The 14,854-nt window shown below is 40.3% G+C and overlaps 1 protein-coding gene across 2 annotated transcripts; it reads left to right on the top strand.

Annotated features, from left to right (window-relative positions):
- The first annotated feature begins 958 nt into the window (after nt 1-958).
- On the top strand, nt 959-4,655 carry LOC122559614 (achaete-scute homolog 4-like). 2 transcript variants are annotated; one of them, XM_087996906.1, is made up of 4 exons: nt 959-1,271; nt 2,023-2,100; nt 2,713-2,852; nt 3,302-4,655. In XM_087996906.1, the coding sequence occupies exon 4, from the start codon at nt 3,498-3,500 to the stop codon at nt 4,056-4,058; it is 561 nt and encodes a 186-aa protein (XP_087853032.1). In that variant the 5' UTR covers nt 959-1,271; nt 2,023-2,100; nt 2,713-2,852; nt 3,302-3,497; the 3' UTR covers nt 4,059-4,655. The 2 variants fall into 2 exon arrangements, with proteins under 2 accessions (XP_087853032.1, XP_087853031.1); XM_087996905.1 differs by lacking the exon at nt 2,713-2,852.
- Nucleotides 4,656-14,854: the final 10,199 nt, after the last annotated feature.

Here is a 14,854-nt window from a genome sequence, read left to right as displayed (position 1 = left end):
CCCTGTCTCAGCATTGCCTTTAGAATGAATTCTCTCTCCACAATTTATAAACTTGCTGCTCATCACTGTTTGCAATTAATTTTTCCATTCTCCTTAAACTCGCTGTGCCCCCTGTCTCAGCAATACGTTTAGTATGAATCCTCTCCTTGTTCTCCATACTATTTTTAAACTTACTGGTGATCCTCTCTTGGCACTACAGGAGAACAGTTGAATGTGCACCAAAGCTTTTCAATATGATCTCCTTTCCCTGACAACATGATGGGTAGCACCCACAATGATTACACAATATCTAATCCTTTGAGATCGAGAGTGGGTCAAACAAAGTTGTATTATGGCACTGACATTCTTTGACATATCCTTCCTTTTGCAGCTATTATGTGCCTTCAGATCATCCACTCTCATTCCAGAACTGACAACAAGCTTTGCTTACCTCAGAACCAAGGCAAAGTTGTGTCACACTGACGTTAATCAGCATTGATAATGTGATGGAGGTTGTGAGGAGACCTGAACAATATATGCCAGGCAGGAGAGAAGTCTGGACAGTTTCCAACTTCATTGTCTCATCATAACCATCTACTGAATAGTTTCCCCCAGTTTACTGAGTCTTTTATCTACCAGTTTAGCTACTACTTTGTATCTATCTTTATTAATGTTACCATTTGAGTATAAATACTATGCTATCTTAATGTTTTCATCAGAGTATAACTATTGTGCTACCTTTTTTATAAATCCCATTTATCATCATGTGTATATTTGCATATATTTGTCTTTATATTAATGCAGCTCGATACTACTGACTGGGTCTGATTTCCAGCTCCCTTCCCATTTATCCAGCTCATCTGCGGTATTCTTCGTACTAAAGTTGAAATCTGATCACTGATTTATGCAGTAGTGATGTTATTTCAATCGCCACTATTCAAACGTTTCCAAGTGTCTGGGTGGGAGGAGGCAAGACTCTGAAGAGTCTGTGCTACTCTTTGATCTGAGAGAAATTATCTGATCCCAAAACACAAGAGCCTGGAGCAGTCTTCAGTATACCTTGAAAATCAGAGCAAGAGACCATCCATTTGCTTCTGGTTTGTGAAGCTTTCCTCAACTCTGAGGTCAAAAGACAGGAATTTGAAAAGCTGCTCAAACACTGGAAAATCTCAGAAGTCTTTTCAAGTTCAAAGAAATCATAAGTGTCTGTGCTTCCTGTTTTCCTCAGAGAAATATCAATCTGCGAAGAGTACGGTGAACACTAAAATGGCCAGAAAATTCTAGAACGAAAGGTAAGGAAAGTTGTACCCAAACCAATCACAGTAATTGAAAATAATATTCAGGAGTATTATGATTTTCAAACAAACTTGCTTTTTTTATTCTTGTTTAAGTTATTTGTGTCATCTTTGTTTTCATCTTGTTTCTTTATCTTTCTCTCTCTCTCTTTGCCTCTGTTCCAAATCCATATCTCTTTCCTTTTCAGTATTTTCTTTTCATGTATTGTTTTTCTTCCTAACTCTTTCTTCATTATTTTGATTTTTGTTTTCAACCATTGTAGGAATGTTTTTCTCCCTTTGATTTTATACATTTCACTCTTCATCTCTGGTTAAATTCTCCAGTTGGACTTTGATTTTATCCAGTTTTTTCAAAACTGTATTTTTTTTAAAGTTATATTTCAATATTTCACATTTTTCTAATGTTGCAATACTCATATAAATTTCCTAATCAGGGATATTGACTAATAGAGATCAATTTCTCTTTCTTTATATCTGTCCCAATCCTCCGCTTTCTTCTCTTCATTTTCTGGGTACTGGGATTGAGAGTAAGTATATTACCCTGTTATCTACTTCTTTCTAATGTATTTCATTGTCTTTTATCTCTCATTTTACTTTTACTTCTTTGTTATGAAGATTAATTTCTAGTTCCGCCTATTTTAAGATACTGCCACAGAGATAGTAATTCCTGAATATTCATTCCCAGTAAACCCACAAGGTAAATAATATGAACTATTACACTGATGTCTGACACTATTTCCTTCTGCAGTATTTATAAATGAAATTTAAGCCGTGATGCAAGGAAAACATTCAGGCAAAACAAGCAAAGGTCTGCTCAAAATTCACAGTAAGTTACATCTAACCTTGACTTTCAGTGTTTCAATATCTTACTGATCTGTTGTTTTGAAGATGTTTTCTTCATGATGTTGTCTCAGCCTTTATCCTATCTGATTGAGTTCATGAAGAGACAATTCACTGTCATTTCAACTTATAGAAAATTTAGTGATGTGGTGACAATGTAAATTACCAAGTGTAAGAAAACAAGGAATACTTTTCATGTTTTACAGAGACAATGGATTCAGTTCCGTCCAACTCCCGGTGAGATTGTGACCTAGCAAATTACCAGTACAAGTTCCATCTGACTTTAATGACCAGGAGTCATTAATAGTCTACTGGACAAACTCATTTCTGAACAAAGTGACACTATCAATGAGGTTGACAGGCAGGAGTGAGACTTTTGGTGGCAAGGGGCCACACCCAGAGTTTCAAGGGAAAGGTATCTTGCATCAGGTCTGGAAAGGACAGTCTGAAGGTGATCATGGTTTTGGGGAAAGTAGTGGAGTTGAGGATAAATGGAAACCTAGAATAAATGTGCTTCAAAGTCTCCTTGTGAGGGTCATACCTGTACTCATGCTTCAGTGGCATCACAGTAAAACAATTAAAAAAAAACTCGTTGAAGGTTTTCTTGCAGTTTGGCCTGCCAGGGAAGTTCTTGCCAGTGGATCATACTGCAGTAAGATTCCAGTTGTACCATCTGGACTCAGTCTGCATAGTCAAAAATTGATCCGCTTGTTTATGGTGCATGTCGTTGGCTAATAGGTGAGTTTTTAGCTCAATTTTAATTGAAAATCCTCTCCCTTCTATCTCTCCCTATTACTGCTGGACAAAGGGTAATTTGAATATCACAGTTGAGAATGGGTGAACAAATAATATTAATTCAGAACTTCTCACAGAAAGTATAGTGTAACAAACAAATCTACTGATTTACAATTGTTAGGCCACACATTAGTTGATAGCTAACACTACAGGGTAATTACAGCAAGTTTTTCTACATTCTCGGTGACCAGGAAAGTTAATTTAAGAGCCATTTGTTTTTTGCCTTCTCCTATACCACCATAATGTGTCTCATTAAAACGTTGTTTGCCAAAATATCATATATAAGATAGCATCAATGCTGTGAATATTTAAGTACTGACATAAATTCAGAAAAAGACCAGTTCTGTTTTTTTTGTGTAACTGACATTATTTGCATTTTAATTTTGGAACAGAGTATTCCATCAAGAACACACAGAACAGCTTCTATACCATTTAATATTTATTGACTTTTTTTCTGAAGTTTGAAAGAGACTAATGTGACATGAGGTGCATTTGAGAATTTCAAGCTGGGAATATTGGCATTACCAACACTGACATAATTTTTGACAGTAAATTGCCGTAAAGGGTGCTCAAGCATTGAAATTTGAAATGGATGACAATCAACGAGGATCAACACTGGAAAGAATTCCTTACCCAAGACCTATTGGGGTGCCCACGGCGAGGGTACATGAGTGTCTTGGGATGCCTTTTGCAGAGGGTTTGTCATTGTCTTTTCCTGTTGATCCTGCATACCTGGATCGTACATATCGTGAAGGATATGCCAGCAGGCTGTCTTATCTACCTTTTCACAGCCACTTGGGGATCTATGATTATTCCTTTGAGCCAGCTTTTATCAGGAAACGCAATGAAAGGGAACGGCAGAGAGTCCGTTATGTTAATGAAGGCTATGCACGACTCAGAGAGCATCTTCCTGATGATTTTGCAGACAAAAGACTGAGCAAAGTAGAGACCTTAAGGGCTGCGATCAGCTACATCAAACACCTTCAGGATTTACTGAACCCTTCAGAGACTAAAGAGAGAAGGTCTCTATCTCCAAGAGCCGTGGAGATCCATAAACTTCCATGCCCTGGTCCACGGAGAGATGGTAATAGTGATGGAGAATCCAAATCCTCTTCACCCTTCAGTGAACTTAGTGAACTAAGCAGCTAACCAACATACTTCATCTAGAAAATGCAATCCATTTAACAAGCAGTCATCTATTGTCTTTGCAAAATACTGTTTGCCCGACCTTTTTTAGGGTGAACTGTAATCTGTTCCTTCATGCAGAAATGATCGTGTAGCAAATCATTTCTATGTGAACCATGAATGCTCTCTCATTAAGCCAATCCATCTCCAAGGCTTGGCAGGTAAACAGATGGAAACAAGAAGCAAGAAGGCAAAACATAAAATTCACAAAATTCAAACAGAAAATATAAAATTCAGAGAAGGTAATTTTGGGCAAATCTTTGCTATTCAAACAATGGAAGATGTTTTAGAGTTTGTAGACATTGACATTTTCATTTCAAGCTTCAATTATTTTTGTCTCCCTCAAAGCAAAATCTATATATAAAGGATTCTGAAGAGGAGGGAGAAGACACAGCTGAAAATTGTCAGTGACTGAGCTCTGTAATGTAGATATTTAACAGTATGTTTACACAGATCAACACTTCTTCACAAAGCCACATATGTTCAAGTCATTCAAGACTATTGTGTAGAGTGGAAATAAAACTTGAGGAAAAAAATATGAATTTTTATTTGCATAGTATGCTTCAAACAGCAACAACTTGTATTTTTCTAGTACGGATACCAGAATAAAATATCTTAGGAGCATTATTAAACAAAATATGCTACTAAACTCCATAAAAAGATATTAGGTCAGACAAAAAAACAAAAGATTGTTGAAGGAGATGCATTTAAGGAGCCTGTTAAAGGAAGAAAGTGAAGCAGAGAGTGATTAGATAACTGCATGTGCCAACAATGGTGAAGAGGTTAAAATTGGGATGCCCAGGAGACCAGGATTAGATTAGTGCAGATATCTTGGATGGTTGTGGGGCTGGAGGAAAAGGGTGGAGCCATAGAAGGATTTGAATCATAGAATCTTTACAGTTTGGAGGCAGGCCACTCAGCCCATCGAGTGCACACCAACCCTCTGAAAAGCATTCCATCCAGACCCACCCCTCTACCCCCTATTCCTGTAACCCTGCATTTCCAACTAATCCATCTAACCTACACAGCCCTGAACACAATGGAGAATTTAGCATGCCCAATCCACCTAACCTGCACATCTTTGGATTGTGAGAGGAAACCAGAGCACCTGGAGGAAACTCATACAGACACAGGGAGAATTTGCAAACTCCACACAGACAGTCGCCCAAGGGTGGAATTGAACCTGCTTTCTTGGCACTGTGAGGCAGGAATTCCAATGACTGAGCTGTCCCTGTGGGCTAATGGATAAGGTATTGGCCTCCTTAATTGGACGCCTTCTAGCAGAGCGCTTTAGGGAACATCTCTGGGACACCCGCACCAATCAACCACACCGCCCTGTGGCCCAACATTTCAACTCCCTCTCCCACTCAGCCGAGGACATGGAGGTCCTGGGACTCATTCACCGCTGCTCCCTCACTACCTTACGCCTGGAGGAAGAACGCCTCATCTTCCGCCTTGGAATACTTCAACCCCAGGCATCAATTTGGACTTCACCTCCCCCCCACCTCACCCCAGCTCCAAACTTTCAGCTCAGCACCGTCCCCATGAGTTGTCCTACCAGCCGATCTTCCTTTCCACCTATCCACTCCACCCTCCTCTCTGACCTATCACCTTCATCCCCACCCCCATCCACCCATTGTACTCTTTGCTACCTTCCCACACCCTCCTCCCCGACATATCACCTTCATCCCCACCCCCATTTACCCATTGTACTCTATGCTACTTTCTCCCCACCCCCACCCTCCTCTCATTTATCTCTCCACCCTTCAGGCACTCTGCCTGTATTCCTGATGAAGGGCTTTTGCCCGAAACGTCAATTTTCCTGCTCCTTGGATGCTGTCTGAACTGCTGTGCTTTTCCGGCACCACTCTAATCCAGAATCTGGTTTCCAGCATCTGCAGTCATTGTTTTTACCTGGACCACCATTCCCACTTGAAGCTTGAATACTGGAGTCATATTGGCAGCAGGATATTCATCCTCTCAAATTCTCTCCATACATCCCAATGCCAAACCTCCAAATCTGTCTCTGGAGAGGTATTAAATTCCTCCCCAAGATCAACAATAGGGAGGTCTGCTCTAAGATGGTTATCAAGAAAAGGAATAGTGTTGGTAGCTATGAAACAAAATTTGGAACATGGACAGAAAACAGTTGCTTCAGTCTTCCCAATAATTAATTGGAGGAGCTTTCTTTTCATCCAATTCTGGATGTCAGATAGATTTCTAACAACTGAGGATTTAAGAGAAGTTGCATTCATCTAAGGTAAAGGGAAAGTTACCATACTCCTACCAAACCATGAGCCTGTGCTCTCATTAGAGAGAGAGAGAAAGAGAGAGAGAGAGGATTGATGGTGGTTTAACTTGAGAGTCACTGTGAGGCAAGGGGTGAGATTTAGAAGGAGAGATCTTCAATGCAGGCAGTGCAGGCAATTGAACCCTTGCTGTTGGCATTACTCTGTGTTGCAAATCAGCCTTCCAGCCAAGTGAGCTAGTGTCTCCAAGCAACAATAAGTGAGACAAGGTGAGCATACTGGTAAACTAGGTGGAAACATAGTGAAAACATCCACTATATTTTCAGAAACATACAGAGACTATTTATAAAATATAAAGATCTGGGCATGCAGTTGTACAAAACAGAGAGCATGTCTTGAATCTGTGCAATGCCTTCAACTGCAAAGGTCATCTCACGTTACCTCACAAGGACATAAGGGAATCAAATGTCAAACCAGGGGTATATGAACACAAATTTGGAACAAGAATAGCAAATTCAGCCTCTTGTGTCTACTGTGCAGTTTGTTGAGATTGTGACTGATCCAGTTGTGGTTTCTACTTTGATGTCATTCCATATACCCTTTAACCCCCTTATCAGGTAATTATTTCACTCAGCCTTAAAAATATTCAATGATTCAACCTCCACTGCTGTTTAGGGAAGAGAATTCCATAGACTAACAAACCTTTGAATGAAACAAAACTCCTCACCTCTGTCTTAAATGGAAAATTCCTTGTTGTTAACTTGTGTCTCCTAGTTCTGGTCTCTCCCACAAGGGGAATAGTCACTTCAATATCCACCCTGTCAAATCTACTCAGAGCTTTTATGTTTCAAAAGAATCCCCTCCCATTCTTCTACACTCAATTGATACACATCTAACTTTCTCCTGTAAGGCAGCCCCTTTCTCGAAGAGTCAATTGCGTGAACTTTCCTTGTATTGCTTCTAAAGCAATTATATCCTTTTATAAATAAAGAGGGCAAAACTGCACACTGTGCATTAGATGTGGCCTCACCAATGCCCTGTAGAATTGTAGCAAAACTTCCCTATTTTTATCTTCCATTCCCTTTAACAAGATTCTATTTGCTTTCCTAATCACTCACTCTACCTGCTACTAACCTTTTGGAGCAAAAAGCCCTCTTTACTACAGATTTATGCAACCTCTATTTAAATAATATACTGCTTTACTATTCCTCTTGCCAAAGTGGAAAAGGTCACATTTTCCACATTATACTCCACCTGCCATTTATTTTGACAACTCAGTCATCCTAACAACATCCCTTTGCACACTCCTTATGACCTCTTCACAACTTACTCTCCTACCTATGTTTGTGCCATCAGCAAATTTAGCAACAATAAACTTGGTCCCTACATCCAAACTATTTTGGAAATAATTGTGGTCCAATGCTCATCCCTGTGGCACTCCACTGGTTACATCTTGACAAATGAAGGCACATTTATCCCTATTCTCTGTTTCCGGTCACCCAACAATCCTTTATCCATGCTAATATGTCATCTTCTGCATCATGAACTCTTATTCTTTATAGTATCATTTAATGGGGCACCTTGTCAAATGGCTTCTGGAAATCCAGTAGACCATAAAAGGTATGGTGGGAAGAGGTACACTATATCTACATGTTCCCTTTTATCCATGTTGTTTGTTACTTCCTCAAATAATATTAATACATGAGTCAAACTTCGATTTAGCATTCAGGAAACCATGTTGATTTATGTGATTGCATTCAGATTTTCAATGGGTACAGTGACAGCCTCCTTAGTAATGGATGCCAGAAATTTCCCTTTGACAGATGTTAGGTTAACTATGCTTTCTGTCTGTCTCTTTTATTGAATGTGGGATACATTCGCTATTTGAAAATCATACAGAACCTTCAATTACACTTTGGGAAATTAAACCCGATGCATCTACTATCTCAGCAGCCTTTTAAGGGCTTAGGATGGAGCCCATTGGACCAGAAAACTCATCCGCCTTTAGTTCTAATAATTTTCTCACTACCCTTTCCCAAGTGATTGTAATTGTATTAAATTCCTCATTCCCTTTCACTTCCTGATTTTACAAGTTTTAGAGTTTTTTTTGTTTCTTCCAATGAGAAGACAGACAAGTTTGTGTTCAATACATCCATCATTTTTAACTTCGCCATTTTTGGCAGAGATCTTCCAAAATTAGATACCAGATATGCCCTGAAGGATGCGCCTTTTGGAAATCCTAATATGTTGATGTCAAGGGAATTGCTCAGCAAGTTTGAAGTTTCAATGCGCAATTAGTCTGCGTCCAGAACCCTCTAAAAAATTTCCAACTCTAAGCTAAAGATGGAGACTTCAGAGGTCCTGACCCGCTTAACTGATATTAAAGTGGAGCAGCTGAAAGGGTGGATTTTCCAAGTTGAAAGAGAGTCGGATATTGAAAAAAATTCAAAAACTACAGTATGCAGCTTTGAATTATGGGCTGAATTAAAAAGGTCTGTGCATTTTTCTAGGATGTATTCAAAGGATTAAAACCAGTTCCTGAGTAGCTATACTACTTATCAGACCCCTCCACTGAACCCCTCACCAACTCTCTACTCATACCCACTGCCTTCCTGCATATCCTCTGCACCCCTCCCAAATACCCTCCTGAGACTCTCTCTCAATTGTCTGTCTGGCTCAACTGTACAGAACTTGCTCTGAAATCCCAAATCATGGATGTCAGGTTTACTAATTACTTATTTCATGGCTTTGCCACTGAGTGTGAAAAATAAAATCCAATTCTGTCTCCTTTATTCTCCACAACAGCAGGAAATTATAATACAAACTCAACCCAGTTGATCCTGCAAAGGTCTCCTGCCTAATATCTGAAACTGGTGTTCAAATTGGGATAGCTGTCTCAATCTGTCTCTATCTATTCAAGCAACAGTCAGACATAGTCATAATCATGGAATCATACTTTACAGTTAATGTCCAACCTCCAGTAGCAATACCACCACTCCTGGGTAGATCCTGCCTCAGTGCCTGGACAGAACCAGCAGAAATGGTAGCACAGTGTTTTACAGTCAGGAGGGAATTGCTTTCAGAGCATCCAAATTGTCTCTGGACTTCAAGAGGTTTCATAGTATCGGGTCAATCATGGACAAAAAAATCCTTCTGCTGATTGGCCATGTCCTGTCCTCCCTTGGTTCTTGAATCAGTACTCTTCCATGTTGAACACCACTTGGAGGAAACACTGAGGATGCAAAATATACTGTGGATGGAGGACTTCAACATCTATCACCAAGAGTGGCTTGGCAGTAGCACTACTAGTTAGGTTCTAAAGGGCATAGCTGCTGGACTGTGTCTGCAGCAGGTGTGAGGGAACCAACAAGGGGGACAAACATACTTGACCTCATCCTTATCAATCTGCCAGCTGCAGATGCATCTGTTCATGACAATATTGACAATATTGATATGAGTGATCACCCCACAGTCCTTATGGAGTTGAATTCCTATCTTCACATTGAGAATACCATCCATCATGTTGTTTGGCACTATCGCTGATCTAAACAGGATAAATTTTGAATTGATTTAGCAGCAACAAACTAAGCATCCATGAGGCACTGTGGGCCATCTGCAGCAGTCAAGTTGTCTCTAACATTATTTTCAATGTCATGGCCAGGCATGTCCCCCACTCTACAATTATCATCAGGCTAGAGTATGCACCCCTGGATGGATGCAGGAGTGGCAGAAGGGCATGTCAGAAGCAGAAGCACCGGGGCTACCTAAAAGTGAGGTATCAACCTCATAAAGTAAACAGATAGGACTATTTGAGTGCCAAACAACAAAGGCAGAAAGTTGTACACAGAGCTACGTAATGCAACAACAAATGGATCAGATCTAAGCTCTACAGACCTATTAGATTCAGTCTTGAATGGTGGTGGACAATTCAACAACTCACTGGGTAAGGATGCTCTATAAATATCCCCATCCTCAATGATGAGGGTGTCATCAAGGCTGCATTTGACTGACCTGTGCACAAAGGAGCGAAAAAATAAATTGCTCGGAAGATTCAGCAGGTCTAACAACATGTGTGGAGAGAAAAACGATGGGTTAACATTTTGAGTCAAAGAGCTACTGGACTCGAAAAATTAACTCTGTTTTTCTATCCACAGATGCTGCCAGACCTACTGACCTTCTCCAGTGCTTGCTGTTTTAGTTGAGGTCTCCAGTATCCATAGTTGTTTGTTTTATATTAGCATCAAGGAGCCCTAGCAAAACTGGAGTCAGTGGGCATCAGGGTATGGGGAGATGCTCTGCACCAGTTGGAGTCATAGCTGTTACAAAGGAAGATGGTTGTAATTGTTGGAGGTCAGTCATCTGAGCTCTAGGAAATCTCTGCAGCTGTTCCTCACGGCAGTGGTGCTGGAAAAGTACAGCAAGTCAGGCAGCATCTGAGGAGCAGGAGAATCGAGGTTTTGAGCATAAGCTCTTCTCCTGCAAGGGCAGCAAATACATGGAAACAAAACAACCTGCAAGTCCCCCTCCAAGTCACTCACCACCCTGACTTGGAAGTATACATCAAAATCCTGAGCTCCCCTCTCCAATAACATTGTTGGGTACCCAAAGCAAATGGACTGCAGTGGTTCAAGAAGGCAACTCACCATCACTTTCTTTAGAGCAAGTATGGATTAGTGGTAATGACAGTAAAGCCTGCATCCTCAAATGAATAACAAAAATGATTTTGGCAAATCAGTCAGCACTCTGCATTTGTTGAAACAATCACAAAATCTGCAGGATTGGAGATGGCGGTGTGGCACTGGGGTGTAGAAACTTAAAAATCGCGCAACACCAGGTTATAGTGCAACAGGTTAATTTGGAAGCACTAGCTTTTGGAGCACTGCTCCTTCATCAGGTGGTTGTGACACAGAATTTATAGCAAAAGTTTACAGTGAGATGTAACTGAAATTATATGTTGAAAAATACCTAGATTGTTTGTTAAATCTCTCATCTTTTTGAAGGAACATGTTGGTTTCAGCTCTTTCATGTAAATCGCGGAACCTTTTTAAAGGTACATTCTCAAGTGAACTTTAACAATTGATGTCATGTCGGCCCAGATGATGCATTGAAGGTGTGAGGTGCCCTGTGTGAGACTGTCTGTACAACAATGTTCAGACTGATTCTAATCTAAAAAATGGATTTACAGAATGTTGCATGGATTCATGCAGTTTTTGAGCAAAATAAAATGTAATTCTGCAAGTGCAAATTCACCCCACAAACTTATATGTGTGTGTGTGCATGTGGAGGTGTGTGTGTGTGTTGGTGGGGTGGGGGTGTGTGGTTTATGATTGTCTATGAGAGATTATGTGTACATGTGTGAGTATGAGTGTAAAGGGTTATAAATCTGTGAGGGGGTGAGAGTGTTTGTGAGTGTGGGAGTATATGTGTGAGCGTATGAGAGAGAGCCTGTGTATGAGAGAGGGTCTGCATTAGTTTATGGGTCTGTAGGAGTGTGTGCGGGTGTATCTGTTGGAGTCTGTGTGTATAGGAGTGTGTGTGTGTGTGAATGTGTGTGTGTGTGAGTGTGTCTGCATGTGTGTGTTTGTGTGTGTACTGCAGTGGGGTCACCTGCAGTGTGACATGAAGCCAAGGTTCCGGTTGTGGCCAAGCCTATGGGTGCCGAACTTGGATATCAGCTTCTGCTCAGCCACTTTGCGTTGTTGCCTGTCCCGAAATCTGCCTAGGAGGACGATCACCCGAAGGTCCAAGATCGCATGTCCTGGACCGCTGAAGTGTTCTCTGACTCAGAGTGTCTACACAGATACCACCATTACGCATGGGGATACCTCCCACCGTGTACATGGCAGTACTCATGCGACTCAGCCAACGTTGTCTATCTCATACGCTGCAGGCAAGGATGCCCTGAGGCATGGCACATTGGTGAGACTGAGCAGAGGCTATGGCAATGGATGAATGGGCACCGCACAACAACCAACAGATAGGACTGTTCCCTCCCAGTTGGAGAACACCTCAAGTGTCCGGAATATTCGACCACGGACCTTTGGGTAACCATCCTTCAAGGTGGACTTCGGGACAGGCAGCAGCGAAAAGTGGCCAAGCAGAGGCTGATAGCTAAGTTCGGTACCCATAGGGAGGGCCTCAACCGGGACCTTGGGTTCATGTCACATTACAGGTGATCACATTGCACTATACACAGACAGACAGACAGACACAAACACACACACACACCTACAGACACACACACACACCTACAGACCCATACACTCACACAGACCCTTTCTCATACACAAGCTCTCTCTCATACGCTCACACATACACTCCCACACATGCAACCTCTCACAGACTTATACCCCTTTACTCTCACACTCACATACATATACACACTGTCACAGACACTCATAATCACCTCCCCCACCACCATACACACACATACATATATAAGTTTGTGGGGTGAATTTGCACTTGCAGAATTACATTTTATTTTGCTTAAAAACTGCATGAATCCATGTAACATTCTGAAAATCCATTTTTTAGATTAGAATCAGTCTGAACATTGTTGTACAGACAGTCTCACACAGGGCACCTCACACCTTCAATGCATTATCTGGGCCATCTTGACACCAATTGTTAAAGTTCACTTGAAAATGTACCTTTAAAAAAGTTCTGTGATTTACAAAGGAAAGAACTGAAACCAACATGTTCTTTCAAGAAGATGAGAGACTTAACAAACAATCTAGGTCTTTTTCATATATAATTTCAGTTACATCACACTGTAAACTTTTGCTATAAATTCAGTGTCTTACAATTGTGTACTCCACAACCACCTCATGAAGGAGCAGCGTTCGAAATCTAGTGCTTCCAAATAAACCTGTTGTACTATAACCTGGTGTTGCGCGATTTTTAACTTAACAAAATATGTAATGAGTGTCAGCCATGGTTCAATTGTTAAGACTCTTACCTCTTAGCCACAGAACACTAGGTTCAGGACCTCCTGCAAGGTTTTGTGTGTAACTCTAAAGGCTGACACGCCAACATTGCACTGGGAAAGTGTTGCACTGTTGGAAGGTTCATCAGATGGATATAACAAATCCCAAGGCAATATGTTCCTGACAATCAGGAGAGTTATCTGAAGTATTCTCACCAATGTTTATCCCTTAATCAACGTCACAATAAAAATATTATTTGGTTATTAAATCACTGTCATTTTAGCTGTTTGCTGTGTGCAAAGTGTGCGAATAACACTTCAAATACATTTCATTTTCTATAGGTGATTTGGTATGTCAGGTTGTGGTGAAAGTTGCTGTATGAACACAAGACCCGCTTTCATTATAATATCAGAAGTAAAGATATTAATTTTTGTTAACTATCTAAACATACCATAAATTAACATTATTATTTATGTTGAGGAATTGCCATCATACACGTAAAAATACCTACAGATGCTATACCTTTAAAATAATTTTATCTGCTGACTGAATGAAGCAATCACCCCTATGCTTCTACCACACGTGAGATTATAGATATACCAGCACTAGATCATATCTTCGACTTCCTGCACACATTCTCTGCTAACTGACAGAGTGAGCTCATCAACTGAATATTTGGAGATTTGACAAGGCATTTTGAATGTCTTGGATTCTACATGAAATGAAGTTGGCTTGTTCTGATTCATCGTTGGTGTGAAACCACAGCACAGATTAGAAACAAAGGGGCTAGAGTTTGACCAGATAAGCCGAGATCTGTTAGTGTGGTGGATGGTGAATGCTGTCACTCTCAGACCTCCAGCTCTTTAAAATAATAATTAATATTAATGATTTTAAAATTACCATTTCCATTTTGTACCAAGTTTATGGTGAAGTATGTAATACCAGAGTAGTAGGTTGTTGTAAAATGCGACCTCTCACTTTGTCATTGAGCAGTAACATGAGAGAGCATGGGCTGGTGCCCTCCTCTTTTATTAAACATTGCCATTGCAGATACAGAAAAGCTGAGGGCCCCTCCACAAAACTACTATGGAAGATGTTCCAGGAAGAGGAAACCTCAGGCCAAACAATATTGTTGTGCGATTATTGGCCATATCTTTCAGAAGTGATCCTGCAATTCTTCCAAAATCTTACAGGGGAAAGGGAAAATTGACAAGAAAAATACAATATGACTAAAATGAACTTATGTTCAATTTCACAGGAAGTTTCCCACATTCGGAAACAAATGAATTTGTAATTTTTGCACATAATATACCTTTTAGAGTGTCATATCTTAATGCTTTTGATGATCTTTGATTCTCTCAAGTTTCAGTTAACAGAAATGCTTTACATGCCTCAATCATCTGTTTAGCAGGTGAACATTAAAGGTTAGCACCTGCTTCAGGTAATCAACATGAAACACTTCCTTATACAGTAACTTGTAGTTATAATTTCACCAGATCCTTTGATCATACAAGGAAAACTGTTCATAGAGGCAGAGGAAATAGTTATTATCTGGTCATCCAATTTAAAGGACTTTTTAAAATCA

This window comes from Chiloscyllium plagiosum, unplaced genomic scaffold (assembly GCF_037043375.1).
Source record: "Chiloscyllium plagiosum isolate Xiang-an unplaced genomic scaffold, Cpla_swu_hap1 HiC_scaffold_19, whole genome shotgun sequence".
NCBI classification, from domain to species: domain Eukaryota; kingdom Metazoa; phylum Chordata; class Chondrichthyes; order Orectolobiformes; family Hemiscylliidae; genus Chiloscyllium; species Chiloscyllium plagiosum.
Note: the sequence above shows the minus strand (reverse complement) of the source record. Positions and strands in the feature narration are given on the sequence as shown.